Source organism: Macaca thibetana, chromosome 1 (genome assembly GCF_024542745.1).
Source record: "Macaca thibetana thibetana isolate TM-01 chromosome 1, ASM2454274v1, whole genome shotgun sequence".
In the NCBI taxonomy this organism is placed as follows: Eukaryota; Metazoa; Chordata; class Mammalia; order Primates; family Cercopithecidae; genus Macaca; species Macaca thibetana.
In genome coordinates, this window is record NC_065578.1 from 127,544,618 (window position 1) to 127,562,434 (window position 17,817).

Sequence of the window (17,817 nt, forward strand, 5' to 3'; positions counted from 1 at the left end):
AGAAGGATGAAAAGGCCTAGAGATCAGGTCTAGGCTTCCCGTAAGGCAGAAGAGACAGGCAGTGCCTCTCTTCTCTCACCAGAACCTTGTGTCCAAGGAGGTCTTTCAGGAGACTTGGGATGAGTGGTGCTTCCCCAAAACAGACTCATGGACATTAAACATCATCAGAGTGGGGCAAGAAGGCAAAGAAGAAAACAGCCTCATACCAGTGAGTCACTCAGCAGAGACCCAGCATCCCTTGACCTCCATTCTCATCCCATCTCTCCTCCTGGAACTCCCGCACACTATCTCCCAACTTGGTGTCCCAGCCTCCACCTCTCTGGTCTAGTGCCCCCTGCCCCCCAGCCCAGCCCTTGCCTTTTCTATCCCTTACACCCATACCACTTCCTCAGGCTCCCTCATCCTCCTCCAGGGTCCCCCAAGTTCCTACTGTTCCACATCCCAGGTTCCCCCAGCCTCTAACCACCTGCAAGCCCTGAATCCTAATGAACCCCATCCCGGGCAGAAGAGTGGGCTGTTGAGCTACCCTGTCCCCCTCTTAGTGGTGCAGAGGCTCCTGAGCTGGGGGCTGCCAGTCTCCTGTAGCCAGTTCCTATGGCGCCAGCCGGGCGAGTTTCCCGTCACTGCTTTCCTGCTGGGGGCAGGCGCTGGGGGGCTCCTGGCCATAGGTGAGTGTGGAAGCAGAAAGTCCGGGGTGGGCAGAGGCTGCACCAGGGTTAGGACCCATCTTTTGGCCCTTGGCTTGACCCTGTGCCCTTAGGTCTCTTTCAGCTCCTGGTGAACCCCATGAACATCTATGAAGAACAGAAGATGATGTTTTTGTACAGCTTGGTGGGTTAGTGCTGGGCAAAGACCAGGAACACTCAAGCGGCCCGTGGAACACAGGACCCTCCTGCATGCCCAGGAAGGAGTCGGGGCTTGTTTCTTCTGTACCCAAGCATCCCCTGTGGCTTCAGCCTCCTCCTGGGCTTTAGGGGGAGGTCCAGAGGGAAGAGGCCGCCAATTTAAGAAGGAAGACACCATCCTTGCCCTGAGGGAGTCTCTCCATTCTGAGGGACTCCCCATCACCCACATGATATAGTCCCACCCCATAACCCTTCAAAACTCATCTCTCCTGACCTGTCTGACCTCGTTTTCTGATCCTCCTAAGAAATTCAGTTCATTCATTCATTCATTCATTCATTCAGCACTTACTGAGAATCTGCTGAGGATTTAGCAGTGAACAAGGATGACAAGCATTGAGCCGTTTTGCTTTGGTTTTGTTTGTTTATTTTTGCTTTTGCTTTTGTTTTGAGATGGAGTCTTGCTCTGTCGCCCAGGCTGGAGTGCAGTGGCTCAATCTTAGCTCACTGCAACCTCCACCTCCCAGGTTCAAGCCATTCTCCTGCTCAGCCTCCCAAGTAGCTGGGATTACAGGCACCCGCCACCATACCCAGCTAATTTTTGTATTTTTAGTAGAGACAGGGTTTCAGTATGTTGGTCAGGCAGGTCTCAAACTCCTGACCTCAAAAGATCTACCTGCCTTGGCCTCCCAAAGTGCTGGGATTACAGGTGTGAGCCACCGTGCCGAGCCCAGTCTGGATAATTTAACAGCTCAGTAGCTTCAAGAAGGACTCAGGTTCCTTCTGTCTTTTCTTTGCCATCTTCAGCCTATTGACCACTTCTCTTCAGGTCACAAGATAGCTGCAGCAACTCTGGCATCACATCTTTATACAACAATGTCAAAGATCAGGAAAAAAAAAAAAAAAAAAAAGAGGAAGAAACAGGTCAGGCACGATGACTCATGCCTGTAATCCCAGAACTTTGGGAGGCTGAGGTGGGTGGATCACTTGAGGTCAGGAGTTTGAGACCAGCCTGGCCAACATGGTGAAACCTTGTCTCCACTAAAAATACAAAAATTAGCCAGATGTGGTGGTGCACACCTGTAGTTCCAGCTTCTTGGGAGGCTGAGGCAGGAGGATCGCTTGAACCCAGGAGGCAGAGATTGCAGTGAGTGGAGATCATCATGCCACAACACTCCAGCCTGGGTGACAAGAGCGAAAGGCCATCTCAAAAAAAAAAAAAAAAAAAAAAGGAATATAAGTTCAATCCCAGGCCCAACTTCACTGTCTTGGGCTGTGTGATTTGAGGCCAGGGAAAAAGGAAAATGACCTAGGTGACAAAGACTCTGTCTCAAAAAAAAAAAAAAAGAGGAAGAAACATCCTTTCCTCATGTCCCTTTTTAGGAACAAGAGAAACTTGCCTATAATCCCCGCAGTAGACTTCCTCACATCTCTTTGGTCAGAACTGCGTGCAACACATGCCCTTTCCTGAACCTGTCCCAGGCAAGGGAAATGGAATTAGCATTTCATCACCTGTTTATTGAATTAATCCTGCTGGATACCAACAGGAGACTACTTTTTCTCTGACCCACTATATTCGAACATGTTTTTTTCCATTGATAACCTTTCACACAGCCCCTTAGATTTCTAGTTATATTTCTTTAGAAGACCTGGTCCTACTTCAACAATTAAGACTTATTTTTAGGGATTAAAGAGGTCCAGTCCATTCTACATCAAACTTTTTTTTTTTTTTTTTTTTTTGAGACAGAGTCTCGCTCTCTCACCCCGGCTGGAGTGCAGTGGCCGGATCTCAGCTCACTGCAAGCTCCGCCTCCCCGGTTTACGCCATTCTCCTGCCTCAGCCTCCCGAGTAGCTGGGACTACAGGCGCCCACCACCTCGCCCGGCTAGTTTTTTGTATTTTTTAGTAGAGACGGGGTTTCACCTTGTTAGCCAGGATGGTCTCCATCTCCTGACCTTGTGATCCGCCCCTCTCGGCCTCCCAAAGTGCCGGGATTACAGGCTTGAGCCACCGCGCTCGGCTACATCAAACTTCTAACCTCATCCATTCTCAAGCATCTTCCCTCCTTATCTTGCCCTCCCCATCCCTTAGGCCCCCAGCTCAGGCCTGCTCCCTGGCATGAGGTCCTGCAGTGGAGAAGGGGTGTGGCCTGCTCTTTCCTTTTTTTCCTCTACTTCCTTCCCTTTCTGGTTCTTCTGATGTCAGAAGGGAGACTAGAAGAATTAGAGGAAAAGGGACAAAAGTCGTTAAGTCACCAATGCTGTTATAATTCCACTTGGATGCCTGTGTGTAGCAGGCACTCACACCCTGGCTGTCCCAGTGGGCCTGATTATCATCTCCTTGGAGGCTGTGTGTGGACCTCAGCAGTGCCCAGTTTCCTGCAGAGGGCAGTTCTTTTGGCTGACCTCGAGTGAAGCCCCCCTTCAGGGGCCACCCACAGCCTCTTGCTTTTTGGATCCCTCCCTCCAGCAGACTGGAAGTGCACATGTCCGTGCCCCGCCAGGCAAAGAAAGCAGGGCACCTTCCTTTTTGTGGAGAATGGTGTCTCGCTATATTGCCCAGGCAGGTCTCAAACCCCTGGGCTCAAGCTATCCTCCCGCCTCTGCCTCCCTAAGAGCTGGGATTACAGGCATGAGCCTCCACACCCCGTCAAAAGCAGGGCACCTTATGGCTGCCTCTCTCCTGCCCTGATGAGAAGCAGATACCAGTCTCCATGCTTGTATGCCCCCATCGTCCAGGGGAGGTCTACAGAGGCATTGCAGAGGCTGAGCTCTCCCAGGAGCTCTCCCTCCACTCTGTGTTCTGGTGGCAGCCCTGGAGTGGTCTCATGAGGCTCTGCACTCAGCAGGAGTCCAGTCTACAGAGACCAGGCAGGTTCCCCTTCCTGCATCACCAGTCCCTGAAGCCTGTTGGACTCCTGGAGTCTCTCACTTGACATGTGACACCCATCCTCTCCACAGACTCTCCCTCTCTGCCTGCCCATTCCAGCCACTCTTCTCCCCTTCCAGGAAATCCACATTGCCAGTAATTTTTTTTTTTTTCCCCAAGACAGAGTCTTGCTCTATCTCCCAGGCTAGAGTGCAGTGGCATGATCTCGGCTCACTGCAACCTCTGCCTCCCAGGTTCAAGCAATTCTCCTGCCTCAACTTCCTGAGTAGCTGGGACTACAGGCGCCTGCCACCATGCATGGCTAAATTTTGTATTTTTAGTTGAGAGAGCCATGTTGGCCAGGCTGGTCTCGAACTCGTGACCTCAAGTGATCCACCTGCCTTGGCCTCCCAAAGTGCTGGGATTATAGGCGTGAGCCAACCATGCCTGGTCCATATTGCTGGTCTTTTTATATAGACAGGGTGGGATACAGGAGTAAACATCAAGTTTTGCTCTTTTGGTGAGCTCAAAGAAGACACCCATAGCTCCACGGGGCTCTCATTAGAGCGTAAGGCAACTATTTGTCAACTATTGGCCTCAGCTCAAGTCTTTGGCCAGAAGGCCAAGACCACAGAACTAGTCCCTTTCAATGTCCTGTTCTACCATGATTGGTTTAGACAGATCCAGATTTATCCCTCAGGGGCTGGGGCAGGGCCAGGCTATTGCCCTTGCAAAAAACCCAAGTTGTGTTAGCAAGGAAGAAGGCAGAAAAAAACTGTGGGGTGGCACCTGACAGGGTTTGCCACAAACCTGTATGACTAGGTGGAGCCAGCCATGTGAAGAACAGGGAGAAGAGTGCTGCTGGCAGGGGGAACAGCTAGGGCAAAGATCAGAGAGGAGGAATGAGCTTGGCTTGTCCAAGGAGCAGCAACAAGGTCTGTGTGGGTAGGCATGGTGGGAGAAGGGCTGCACAGCATGAGATCAGGAAGCAGGCAGGAGCCACATCACAAGCTGGGTAGACCATGTTAGGGAGTTTAGATTTTATACCAAATGTGGTAGCCACCAAATGGTTTGAAGCAGGGAGGGTACATGATCTGATTTATGCTTTTGCAAGATCACTCTGGCTGCCTTGTAAAAACTGAAGTGTAAGGTAGCAAGAGAGGACATAGGGAGATTCATTAGGTTATAGTCCCAGTAAGAGATGATGGGGACTCTACCAGGACAGTGGAGATGGAGGAAGTGTAAGGATTTGGGATTTGCTTTGGCTATCATTGGGTGAACACTCCATCAACACAGGAATCTTCTAGCTCCCCTGACCAGCTTATAATGCTCCTTTGGCCTGGAATGCCATCTGCACCTCCTAACAACACTTACTCACCTTCCAGGCCCAGCTGACACATCCCCTCTTTGTCCATCCTTCTCAGCCCCACCCCTCCCTGCAGAAATACCTACTCCCTCCTTGGCTCCCACAGCGCTCTATAAGCACCTCCCTTGTGCACTTAGCACATCGTGTTGTAGTCATTTGTTTACTCATCTGTCTCTTTCTCTGGATTATGAGCTTCCAGAAGTTCACTGTCTCCTTGCAGAGACCACAGGGAGACACATGTGAAACTGCTAAAACATACCAGGCAGTACATGACTAAGGGCTAAAATTAGAGGCAGGGACTGCGAGGGCTGTAGGTCTCTGAGCACTGGGAGTACTGAGGTGGGCTCTGATCTCTCTTCTGACCACTCTGAGCATGAGCGCGTTTCCAGAGTTTTTCTCTTGCTCTCTCTGCTCCCTCAACACCTAGGGTCAGTGTGACTGTAGCCCAGAAAACCTTGACTCCTTTCCCTAACACAAACACACACAAGTCAATCATTTGTGGCTTTTTAAGTTCTAGCCATCCCTCTATGCCCTTCCAGAGACTGGCACATAGCTGAACTCTGTGAGTGGCTGCTGAATGAATGAATGAGTGGCCTAGCAGGTCTATCAGAGTCAGTGTAAATGGGGATAAGGGCAGGATGGTGGTGGTTCCAGAATGGGGTGTTGCAGGTGGGTTTTCTGGTAAACATGAGGAAGGGAGGCAGCTTCCTCACTTTGCCTCACCACCTCCTGGGCTCTCCTGACAGGCTTGGGAGCCATGGGCTGGGGGACCTCCCCTCACATCCGCTGTGCTAGCCTCCTGCTAGTACCCAAGATGCTGGGCAAGGAAGGCAGGCTCTTTGTCCTGGGATACGCCTTGGCTGCCATCTATGTGGGTGAGTATGTGGGGGCCAGTGAGTTACACTGAAGCAGTGACCCTGGGTGGGCCATCCAATGGGAGCCAGGCTGGGTGAAGGAGAAAAGGCAAGGGTGTCATCCCAGCTGCTCTAATTTGCTGTGTCCCTGAGGGAGCTCCTCCCCATATCTGGGCCTCCTAAGTTTATAAGAGTGAAAAAATTGGCCAGGCATAGTGGTTCATGCCCGTAATCCCAGCACTTTGGGGGGCTGAGGTGGGTGGATCACCTGAGGTCAGGAGTTCAAGACCAGCCATGGTGAAACCCCATATCTACTAAAAATGCAAAAATTCACCAGGTGTGTGGTACACAACTATAGTCCCAGCTATTCAGGAGGCTGAGACAGGAGAATCGCTTGAACCTGGGAGGCGGAGTCTGCAGTGAGCTGAGATCACACCATTGCACTCCAGCCTGGGTGACAGAGCAAGACTCCATCTCAAAAAAAAAAAAAAAAAAAAAAAAAAAAAAAAAAGGCCAGGCACGGCGGCTCACACCTGTAATCCCAGCACTGTGGGAGGCCAAGGTAGGCAGATCATGAGGTCAGCAGTTTGAGACCAGCCTGACCAACATGGTTAAACCCCGTCTCTACTAAAAATACCCCCAAAATTAGCCAGGCGCGGTGGCACATGCCTGTAATCCCAGCTGCTCAGGAGGCTGAGGTAGGAGAATCACTTGAGCCCAGGAGGCGGAGGTTGCAATGAGCAGAGATCGAGTCACTGCACTCCAGCCTGGGTGACAGAGGGAGACTCCGTCTAAAAAAAAAAAAGAAAAAAAGGTGAAAAAAATCAAGGGTTGAACTAGATGACCTTCCATAGGCTTCTCGGCCCCACCACTGTATAGTTCTAGGAGATGGGCACCATGTGCAGAGGGGAGCTGAGCGGGTTTGAGAAAGTGCTGGTTATACAGGGAGGTGACCCACCAGGGCCTCTTTCTCCAGGGCCAGTGGCCAATCTGCGGCACAATCTCAATGACGTGATCGCATCGCTGGGCTGCACCGTGGAGCTGCAGATCAACAACACCCGTGCAGCTTGGCGCGTCTCCACAGCCCCCTTACGGGCCGTGTTCAAGGACCTGCTGGTCAGGAATCTGCACAGGCAGGGCCTGGGGGGTCCCTCTCCCTGGAGCCAAGTTTACTTGAGCTGGGAGTTGTCACCCTGGATTTACAGTTCTCCAATGGGGATACTACTGGCATTTTTTGCAGAACTATTCCCAAACATTGCAGAATATGCCCTGGTCCTGGGACATTAAATGCCAGGAGAGCCCCTGAGCCACTGGGACATGTTCTATACACATTTCCCAATACTTGAGTGGTCAGTACTCTGGACAGCTGAACTAGAATATCTAGGAAATTTGAGGGCCTTGGCCTTAAGTAGCTGAGAAGTTTTGAAGACAAGAGGATTCAAGAGTTGGGTATTGGAGTGCTGGAGACTGGGGTTTGAGAGAATTGGAGAGCTGGAGAGTTGGGGAGATGGGGGTTGAGGGGTTTGGAAGTTGGGGCATTCAGATGGCATAATGATCTCAGAGATTAGTGGTGAAGGGTAAGGTCTAAGGACCTGGGGAACCACTGACCAGGAAGGGTCTGGGATGGGAGGACCGAGGAAGAGCTGAGAGTCCCGGAAGTACGCAGAGCCAGGACATGTGGGATCAGACAAGACAGCTGCAGAGAGGAGGGGGCTCCCAAGGGCAATGGACAGCTGGGAATTTGAGGTGAGAGGCTGTGTCTCAGGGCCTAGGTTCCCTGCCAGCCTGAGGTGAGAACCCAAAGCTCGGCTACTGGGGGAGGACAGGCCCTCAGGCAGCAGAAGCTCTAAAGCCTCAGCCCTCGCTCTTTCCTCCCTCCACCTCCAATCCCAGAGCAGCAAAGAATTGCTGAGAGCAGAGACTCGGAACATCTCCACCACCTTTGAGGACCTGGATGCCCAGGTGAAGAGCGAGACAGGCTATACACCTGAGGATGCTGTGGACTCAGGGGAGACAGCCCAGGGCAGGGAGGCCCACCAAGCCCCAGCCTCCAGCCTCCACCTGTCGACACAGAAGATGTATGAGCTGAAGACCAAGCTGCGTTGCTCCTGTGAGGGGTATCCCTGGAGAGTGGAGGGTGGGGTGGGATGCAGGGCCAGCGTTGTGGATCAAGATATGGGGACCTCAGACACCCTTGCTCCTTCCTACAGATGTGGTGAACCAGGCCATACTCAGCTGCCGTCGTTGGTTTGACCACAAGCATGAACAGTGCATGAAGCACATCTGGGTCCCACTCCTCACCCACCTGCTCTGCCTGCCTATGAAGTTCAAGTTCTTCTGCGGCATTGCCAAGGGTCTGCACAGTTGCAAAGGGGTGGGGAGCATCAGGGGTAGGGAGCTGAGTCCTTGGGACCCATGGTAGGTGACAGGCAGGAAAGCAACAGATGAGGAGGGTTTTGGCCCTGAGGCCACAGCATCCTTAGAGCCCAGTCCATCTGCTGAATAGCTCTGTGACCCAGGGTGAGTTACAGCAAAGCTGTGAGCTGTGGCTCTTCATCTGAAAGATGGGCATGGGCAGAATAACAGTAGTTCTTGCATTAAGGGCTTTTTTTTTTTTTCTTTTGTGAGACGGGATGTTTCACTCTTGTCACCCAGACTGGAGTGCAGTGGCACGATCTCGGCTCACTGCAACCTCTGCCTCCCGGATTCAAGCGATTCTCCTGCCTCAGCCTCCCAAGTAGCTGGGATTACAGGTGGCCGCAACCACGCCCAGCTAATTTTTGTATGTTTAGTAGAGACGGGGTTTCACCATGTTGACCAAGCTGGTCTTGAACTGCTAACCTCAGGTGATCCACCCACCTCAGCCTCCCAAAGTGCTGGGATTACAGGTGTGAGCTATCGCACCCAGCCACATTAAGGGCTTTTGAGGATTTACGGGGCTAACATATGTGAAGGCAGTGGCAGAGCTGGCACACAGAGGAGCTGCTCTGTAAATGCTGGCTCTCCTTACTGATGTTTGTTATGGTTGAGGATAGGTTGACAAAAATGGGGGAACTCAGGCCTGGTTCCTGGAAGGCAGAATCCAAAGAGAGCAGAGAGGGGAAGACTCGGTGTTGGTATGGTAGCAAGCCATGGGCAGAGAGACAAAAAAGTAGGATGAGGAGGACCACAGAAGGACAGGCAGGCCAGGCCTGCACCTGGAGGACAGGCCCAGGGAGGCCCCCTGACCCCGCCCACTGTCCACCAGTGATGGAGGTTTGGTGCCGCAAGCGCATCCCAGTGGAAGGCAACTTTGGGCAGACCTACGACACCCTCAACCAGTCTATTCGTGACCTGGATGGGGAATTTTCAGCCAATATTGACTTCAAGGTAGAAGGCAAGGGCGAGGGTTGGTGGGGGGTAGATAGGGAGTGGGAAGAGGGCATTAGGGAATAGAGCTAGAGAAAGGACAAGTGAGAGAGCACAGGAAAGAGGTGACCAGGGGTGAGGAAGGAGGACAAGGAGGGGAATGTCGCTGGTGTTGAGGAGGCCCTCTGTTTCTCATCTCCACCCCCGAACACCTAAGATGGGCAGGGGAGGGGAAAGGTGGTGAGGAAGGGACAGTGCCAAGCCTGTGGTTTGTGCAGACTTGGCCTGGGGCGGGAGCTATCAGCCAGATATGAGATGATGTCAGCTGATGTAGGTGCAGGGGAGCAAGACTGTGTCCAGGAGGGTAGTGAGCAGAAGGAAGTGACAACTCCTGGAGGTCCTGGAAGGGTCCCGGAGACACAAGTGGGGTGCTGGGGGACAGATGGCATGAAGAGGTGGGACCTGGGTCTGGCGAGGCAGCTGCAGGCTGAGTTTGCTCATGTGCCCTCCACCAGGAAGAGAAGCAGGCTGGGGTGCTGGGGCTCAACGCGAGCTGGGAGCAAGTGAGCACTGAGGTGCGGGACTACGTGCACCACCAAGAGGCCCGGCTGGAGTGGGCCCTGGGGCTGCTGCACGTGCTGCTCTCCTGCACTTTCCTGCTGGTCCTGTACACGTGAGCCATTGTCCCCACCACAGCAGCCCTCCTCTGCCCAGAACTAGAGCCCTGCCCTGAGGCAGGCTGTAAGGATGGAACCCTAGTGCCTATTCCCACCTCTGAATCTGAGTATTATTTACCTTTGTCTTCATTAAGTTTGTTTACACAAAGTTAAAGGAAATGTGGACATTTTGTCAGAAGAACATTACCCATGTTCCCACTGCCTTAAAAGGCCAACCATCTTCATTCATCCACCTCCTTCCAGCCTTTATCCCAATACTGATTTTTTTTTTTTTACATTTAGCTTCGACTTTTGATTTTTTCTTGCCCTTCATATTCCCCTTGGCTCTGACTTTGTGCCATTTTTATCTTTCCATTTTGCTTTCATTTTCTCCTGCCTGCTGCGTTGGCAGCGACTTTCCCTCCATTTAGAAGAAAGTCCTCAACCCCACCCAGCCCAGTGACCAGCTGGACTGCCCCGGGCCTTGCTCTGCTCTAGCTCCCCTGCTGGTCTCTGGACCTTCTATTTCCCATCTCTACTCCTAAACACCTGAGATGGGCAGGGCTTAGGTGAGGGCCGCCACAGGACTGTTGCTCTGTCTGCCCCTGTGTGGGGGGCCTAGAGTGACTGCAAGTGAGTGGCTATGTGTGTATCTAGGGCCCTGTGGGAAGACAAAGATGAAGGAGCTCTACTCCTGCCCTCAATAAGCTCATGGTCACCGGACATGGTGGCTTACTCCTGTAATCCCAACATTTAGGGAGGCCGAGGTGGGAGGATGGCTTGAGTTGAGGTGTTTGAGACCAGCCTGAGTAACACAGTGAGACCTCATCTCTACAAAAAATGAACAAAATTAGCTGGGTATGGGGCACATGCCTGTAGTCCCAGCTACTTGGGAGGCTGAGGCAGGAGAATCACTGGGAGGTTGAGGCCGCAGTGAGCTGTGACTGTGCCACTCCATTCTGCATTCCAGCCTGGTGTCAGAGTGAGAGCTTGTATCAAAAAAAAAAAAAAAAAAAAAAAAGCTAATGGTCTAGTTGGGATGATGAGATACCCACAAGACAGAGATGGTTCAAGGGCCATTCTATGGATTGGCTTTTGGGATGTGTGTGGGAGCTGAGAAGGTGCCCCTAGAAGGGCCATAACTGGGCTCCAAATGGCTGCAGATGGGGAGCGATGGTCAAGGAAAGAAGGGTGTCCCTTGGGTAAGGCTCCTGGTATCCGTGGGGTACAGAGGGCAGAGGCTGGCCTGGAGGACTGAAGTGGGCATGACCAGAACAGTCTAGAAAGCCCTGCAGGAAGACCTGGAACTGGCAGTGATGGCGAGATGGCCTCAGGAAGTCTGGAGGCAGGGAGGCCAGGCTGGGTCAGAGGTTAGGGAGCCTGGCCCGGGTAAAGCATGGCAGGAAGATGGCTTGAGGTGGAGGGGGAAAGGGAAAGGTGCAGCGAGGATCAGAGCCAGCTTGTGGAGGGAAGGAAGGAGGCACAGAGTCAAAAGGTACTTCCAGGCTTTCAAGCTGGGTGAGGTCATGCACTGAAAGGACAGCTGGCGGGAGGGCAGGCCCTGGCTCAGGAAGCCCAGGCACCGCCTCTGTGAGCCTCTCCACAAGAGGGCGCTCACAGTATGTCTTTGCACTTTAGTTTTAAAGGCAAAGATGTGGATTTTTACAGGGCCCCAGAAGCAATAGCATTGAAACTAATGTTGCACGCTTTACAGAGTTTATTTAATGTACTTTTACAGTTTTAAACACATTTGCAATAATTAACATTTTTTCCTTAGCAAACTGAAGCATTATGTGGGGCTTTGGGAAATACGTGGGAGATAGCTATATATGCAGGCATGCACCCATGCACACATGCACCATGCTCAAGGGTAGGCAGGGAGGGCCAGGGTGTATTGGGGAGGAGAGAGATGGTGGTTTGGGATGAGTTTTGCCCCAGCACACCTCCAGGAGATATGCTGCAGGCAAAGCCAAGAGGCAAGAACTTGTGAGTCACAGTGGATTAGGTGATTCCTGAAACCTCCAGGAGTTTCCTGTCTCTGTGACTCTGCTCGATATTCATCCTGCAAGATGCATGCCTGTCCCTATCTCAGACGCACGCATGCAGCTGCCTCCCAGACAGGCTGGCCATGCCCTCCTCTAAGCCCCCACCTCATCCCCTCCTCACTTCTGCTATGTCTCACCCATCGTGTAGGGGGATATCTTCCTCTACACAACTGGAAGGCAGGGACAGAGTCTTCTCCTTATTATCACCATCGCCTAGCAGTGCCTAGGACATAGATGGTGCTCAATGAATGCTGGCTGGTTGGCTGAAAGACTGTGCCTCAAGGAAGCCCACGTTTGGGGATGGATGAGGAGAACCTGGAGGAGATAGAGACATCCCCGCCCATCCACCCACAGGTCTTTCTCCTACATGGACAGCTATAACCATGACATTCGTTTTGACAACATCTACATCAGCACCTACTTCTGCCAGATCGATGACCGCAGGAAGAAGCTGGTGAGTGGGTGTGGCACTGCCCAGGGATGCCTTGCTATGTGCCCTGTGTGGGTTCATGTTCCAGGAAGGCAGAGGGGGAAAGGGCAGAGGGCCCTTGGGCTTCCTAACTGTGTGGACATTTGTTTTCCAGGGCAAACGGACTCTGCTGCCACTCCGCAAAGCTGAGGAGAAAACCGTCATCTTCCCCTGCAAGCCCACCATCCAGGCCTCAGAAATGAGCAACATGGTGAGGACAGCATGGGGTGCGGGCTCCTGGGTGCAAAGACAGGCCTGAAGGTGAGGGTGGAGGGTAAAAGGCACCAGAGAGTGCTCCGTGCCCAGACAGGTGGCGCTGCCCAGCTCTGCCCCTCCTGCTCCTTGGCCAGGTGAGGGAGCTCCTGGAGACACTGCCCATTCTGCTGCTGCTGGCGGTGCTATGCGGCTTGGACTGGGCTCTCTACTCCATCTTCGACACCATCCGCCACCACTCCTTCCTGCAGTACTCCTTCCGCAGTGAGCCCATCCCCCAGACACATTCCAGGCCCAAGAGACACCCTCTGGAGAACTCCAATGCCTGCACAGGCACTCCACCCTCGTTCTTCCAACTGTGCCTCCTCCTTCTGCCTTTTTTTTTTTTTTTTCTGAGACAAAGAGTCTTGCTCTGTCACCCAGGCTGGAGGAGTGCAATGGCACGATCTCAGCTCACTGCAATCTCCACCTCCCAGATTCAAGCAATTCTCCTGCCTCAGCCTCTTAAGTAGCTGAGATTACAGGTATGAGCCACCATGGCTGGCTAATTTTTCTATTTTTAGTAGAGATGGAGTTTCACCATGTTGGCCAGGCTAGTCTTGAACTCCTGACCTGACCTCAAGTGATCCACCTGCCTTGGCCGCCCAAAGTGCTGGGATTACAGGCGTGCACCACCGTGCCGGCCATCCTTCTGCCTCTTCTTTTCCCCTTTCTATGATTCAGCCCCTCCCTGTCCTCCTCAAGATCAAATGTCAGCCCTGCAACCTGACAGCTCTCACAGCAGAGGAGGGGGGCTCTTTACCCCTTTATACTTACAACAGGGAGCAGGGAGGGGTTAGGATTCATCGAAGTGACAGAAAGACCCAGGCAGCTGAGAAGCATTTCTGTGTCTTGACCCCTCCTTGACATCCACCCCACATCCTGTCCCACCTCCTTAACACATTCCTGATTTCCCCACCTGCCCTGACTTCCCTACCCACCCTCCTGGCTGCAGGCAGTCATAAACTGGAGGTGAAGGTCGGGGGAGACTCCATGCTAGCCCGGCTTCTTCGAAGAACCATTGGGGCCCTAAACACCTCCTCAGAGACAGTGATGGAATCAAACAACATGCGTGAGTGATGCTGAAAGTTTGGATCAGAGGAATTGAGGGTGGTGGGGCAAGGGTCAAAAGACACCAAGGTAAAGAGTTGGGGGCCTGGGCCTCGGGTGTGGAGAGAGGGGCGTTGGAGCATTTGAGCTGGGGAAATCGGAGCAGGGAACACATCTGGGCAGGCTTGAATAAAGGGAGCATGACAAGCTTGAGTCAGAGGAGTCTGGAGGCCAGGGTCTTGGGGCTAGAGGGCCCCAGCCCTCCAGAGCAGCACTCTCCAACAGGACGTTCAGCCAAGATGGAGATTTGCAAGATCTGTGCCACATTTTGCCCAGTGGCTACAGTACTGACAGGGCAGTTCTGCAGTGAGGGGCAGGCCGGAAGAGACCAGGGGAATCAGAGGCCCCGCCCGCACCTCCCACTGGGATGGGAAGTCCAACCCAGGGCTGCCCTGCTCCTTGGCTGGTCCTGACCAGACCCCTGGTCTGCCCCTCCCCTAGCCTGCCTGCCCCAGCCTGTGGGCCTGGATGCCAGGGCCTACTGGAGAGCTGCACTACCAATTGGCCTGTTAGTGTGTCTCTGCCTGTTACAGGCTTTTGGCTACCGACTCCGGAGGGTCATCGCAGCCTTCTACTTCCCCAAGGTTTGCCCCTCCCCAGACCTCTCCACCCCTACACACCTGCATGCGCGCGCGCGCACACACACACACACACACACACACACACACGCACCCATCCCCAGCCGCACCCAGCTCCCTACCAACTCCATCTTTGGGGGATGCCTTCCTCCTCACTGTCAATATCATTGACCCCCTCCCTGCCCCCAGCGAGAGAAGAAGCGGATCCTGTTCCTCTACAATGACCTACTGAGGAAGAGAGCAGCCTTCACCAAACTCAGGAGGGCCGCTATCCTGAGACGGGCGCGACAGCAGAAGGCTCCAGTAAGTCCAGGCGTGAGTGCTGCTGCCCGCTCCTGGCTGGGTTTAAGTACAGTGGGGCAAGAGGCAGCTCCCTTCAGTCCACCCAGCACCCACCAATGGTCGCAGGCCTACTCCAGCCTGGTGAGTTCTTTTTGTTTTTTGAGATGGAATCTCACTGTGTCACCCAGGCTGGAGTGCAGTGGCACGATCTCAGCTCACTGCAACCTCTGCCTCCCGGGTTCAAGCGATTCTCCTGTCTCAGCCTCCCATTCCACAAGTAGCCAGGATTACAGGCGCAGGCCACCACTCCCAGCTAATTTTTTGTATTTTTAGTAGAGACAGGGTTTCACCATGTTGGCCAGGCTGGTCTCAAACTCCTGACCTCAGGTGATCTGCCCACCTCAGCCTCCCAAAGTGCTAGGATTACAGGCGTGAGCCACCACACCCGGCCAAGCCTGGTGAGATCTGATGTAACACATGCTGAGGGCCCTAGCCATCCAGCTCCTAAGGTCAGGACTGTGCCCATTTCTCAACCCCAGGATTCAGCCCAGCCTAAGACACTCAGTGGACCATTAGGAAGCAGGGAGAAAAGGAGAATGAGATTTAATAGTCTGCTCAAAGAAAAGCAAGAAGGCCACACAGAAACAGGAGGCCCAAGGCAAAACCATAAGTTCTACCAGAGGGCTGCAGACCAGAAGCTCAGTGCAGTTCAGGGGATGGGAGGAGACAGGTGGGCTGGGAGTCAAGAAGGCCTCAGGCAGGGGCACATGGTAAGGCACATGGAATCTGAGGAAGCAGACTCCAGTCCAAACTCCCTCATTACGTTGTGTCACCTTGGCCAAGGTCTTCACTGAGCCTCAGTTTCTCCCTCTGAAGAATGGCAAGACTGGAGAGATCTGTAAGGCCTGCTCACTGGAGATCAGCCTAGAGTGGTGGTCAGGTGTGGGACTCCGGTGCCAGAGGGCCTAAGTGTGAATCCCAGCTCCTTCCCTCATTACTATGACACCGGTGTGACCTTGAGCACATGACTTAACTGCTGTGCCTGCTTTTGCCTTCCGTAAAATGGGGTTAACTACTCCATCTGATTGTTGTAAGGATTAAATGAGTTGTGCTCACATGGTGCTGGCATGCAGCAAGTTCCATATGCATGCATGTTGTCATTCTGTGACCCTGGGCAGTGATCACATCTCCAAGCATCAGTTTTCTCACCTGAAAAAGAGATGATAATAACACTATCTGCCTTATATGATAATTGAATTTTTTTTTTTTTTTTTTGAGACAGAGTCTTGCTCTGTTGCCCAGGCTGGAGTGCAGTGGTGCAATCTCGGCTCATTGCAAGCTCCACCTCCCGGGTTCACGTCATTCTCCTGCCTCAACCTCCCGAGTAGCTGGGACTACAGGCGCCCGCTGCCATGCCCGGCTAATTTTTTATATTTTTAGTAGAGACAGGGTTTCACCGCGTTAGCCAGGATGGTCTCGATCTCCTGACCTCGTGATCCGCCCGCCTCGGCCTCCCAAAGTGCTGGGATTACAGGCGTGAGCCACTTTGACCAGTTTTTTTTTTTTTTTTTTTTTTTTTTTTGAGACTAAGCCTCACTCTGTCGCCCAGGCTGGAGTGCAGTGGCATGATCTTGGCTCACTGCAACCTCCTCCTCCCCAGTTCAAGCGATTCTTGTGCCTCAGCTTCCTGAGTAGCTGGGATTACAGGCACGCACCACCATGCCTGGCTAATTTAGAATTGAAATAATTTACGTACAGTATCTTAGTACAGGACCTGATATTATAAACAATGAGTGGCAGCCATTCTTATTTAATCAGTCCTAACAAAGTTCATAAAAGTGAGACTGTGTTTGCTTAGCTTTTTCCCTAGTACCTGGATAGCCCCAGCCCCTATGACACACAATAGGGGTCAAATGAATGTGTTATGAAAAAATGAAATCCAAAAAACAAAAAAGAACATGCTGGGATTCCTTGACAGGGTCGTGAAGCAAACTGAATGTGAATGCACAGATGGAAATGTGCGGGACAGCCATTCCAAACAGAATGTGCAAAGACTCAGAATCCAAAGGGAATGCCAAGTGCCAGGGCTAGTCTCAGGAGAAACTGGCTCAGAAGAGACAGCTCTCAGGGAGGGCTAAAGTGGGAAAGAGGCTAGAAAGGGACCAGGTGATGGAAGGCTCTGAAGGCCAAGCCCAGGAGTTCTTCTGCCTGTCTGGCAGGCAGCAGGGCCTCTGGAGTTTCTTGGGCAAAGAGTGGCTGCTTCCTGGGTAAGGTGGCTTGTGAAGAATCCCTGACAACTGTGTGGAGACATGTCGTGAGGGATGGCAGGGAGCATAGTGAACTAGGTTTGTTGTTTGGAATCAGGGTCCCTGGGGTCCAGCCAAGTTGGATTGTTTACTATCTGTGTGACTTTAAGAGTCACTTCACCTTTCTCCTCCGTAAAGTGGGGATAGCAACAGTGATAGTCGATGTGGCCTGCTCACTTCTCAGCCTCACTGTGAGAATCAAATATGATTTACAGGAAAGTGCAAATGAGAGTTGTGGCTGATATCTGCTGGGAGAGAGCCTGGAGGGTGCATCCTCCCATTCTCTATCATAGAGTTGGGGAGGGAGGCACCCTAGCCCTCCAGGAGTTTCCTTTGTCCAACCCAGCCTCCTCCAAGATGCAGGCATTGTCAAGCCTGGCGACTTCAGTCAGGAAACGCTGTCCAGGTCCCCTTCTTTCCCGCCTCGCTCCCCGGCTGGCGCTAACGCCCACCTCCCAACAGCGCCACCCGCTGGCGGATATCCTGCACCGCGGCTGCCCGCTCCTGCGCCGCTGGCTGCGCCGGCGCTGCGTGGTGTGCCAGGCACCCAAGACGCCCGAGTCCTACGTGTGCCCGACGCTGGACTGCGAGGCCGTGTACTGCTGGTCGTGCTGGGACGACATGCGGCAGCGGTGCCCGGTCTGCACGCCCCGCGAGGAGCTCTCCTCCTCCGCCTTTAGTGACAGCAACGACGACACTGCCTACGCGGGGTGAAGAGGCGTCCTGCTCGCTCTTCCGCCCCGTCCTTCCCGGTTAATAAAATGCCCTGTACGCTTCACGTGAGTCGGGGACTGGGGTGAGCCGCGCGCTGCCTCGCCTGCAGTCGGGAGAGCCTGTCCGC

General features: G+C 53.1%; 1 protein-coding gene across 2 annotated transcripts; it reads left to right on the top strand.

Moving 5' to 3' along the window:
* Window positions 1–68: 68 nt before the first annotated feature.
* On the top strand, window positions 69–17,752 carry DCST1 (DC-STAMP domain containing 1). Of its 2 annotated transcripts, none has more exons than XM_050756642.1 (16): window positions 69–208; window positions 543–668; window positions 761–835; window positions 5,823–5,951; window positions 6,907–7,046; window positions 7,824–8,040; window positions 8,141–8,284; window positions 9,178–9,299; window positions 9,794–9,951; window positions 12,334–12,433; window positions 12,564–12,659; window positions 12,799–12,925; window positions 13,656–13,772; window positions 14,252–14,394; window positions 14,578–14,691; window positions 17,439–17,752. In XM_050756642.1, the coding sequence occupies exons 1-16, from the start codon at window positions 148–150 to the stop codon at window positions 17,688–17,690; spliced, it is 2,121 nt and encodes a 706-aa protein (XP_050612599.1). In that variant the 5' UTR covers window positions 69–147; the 3' UTR covers window positions 17,691–17,752. The 2 variants fall into 2 exon arrangements, with proteins under 2 accessions (XP_050612599.1, XP_050612608.1); XM_050756651.1 differs by lacking the exon at window positions 17,439–17,752 and adding an exon at window positions 15,514–15,731.
* Window positions 17,753–17,817: the final 65 nt, after the last annotated feature.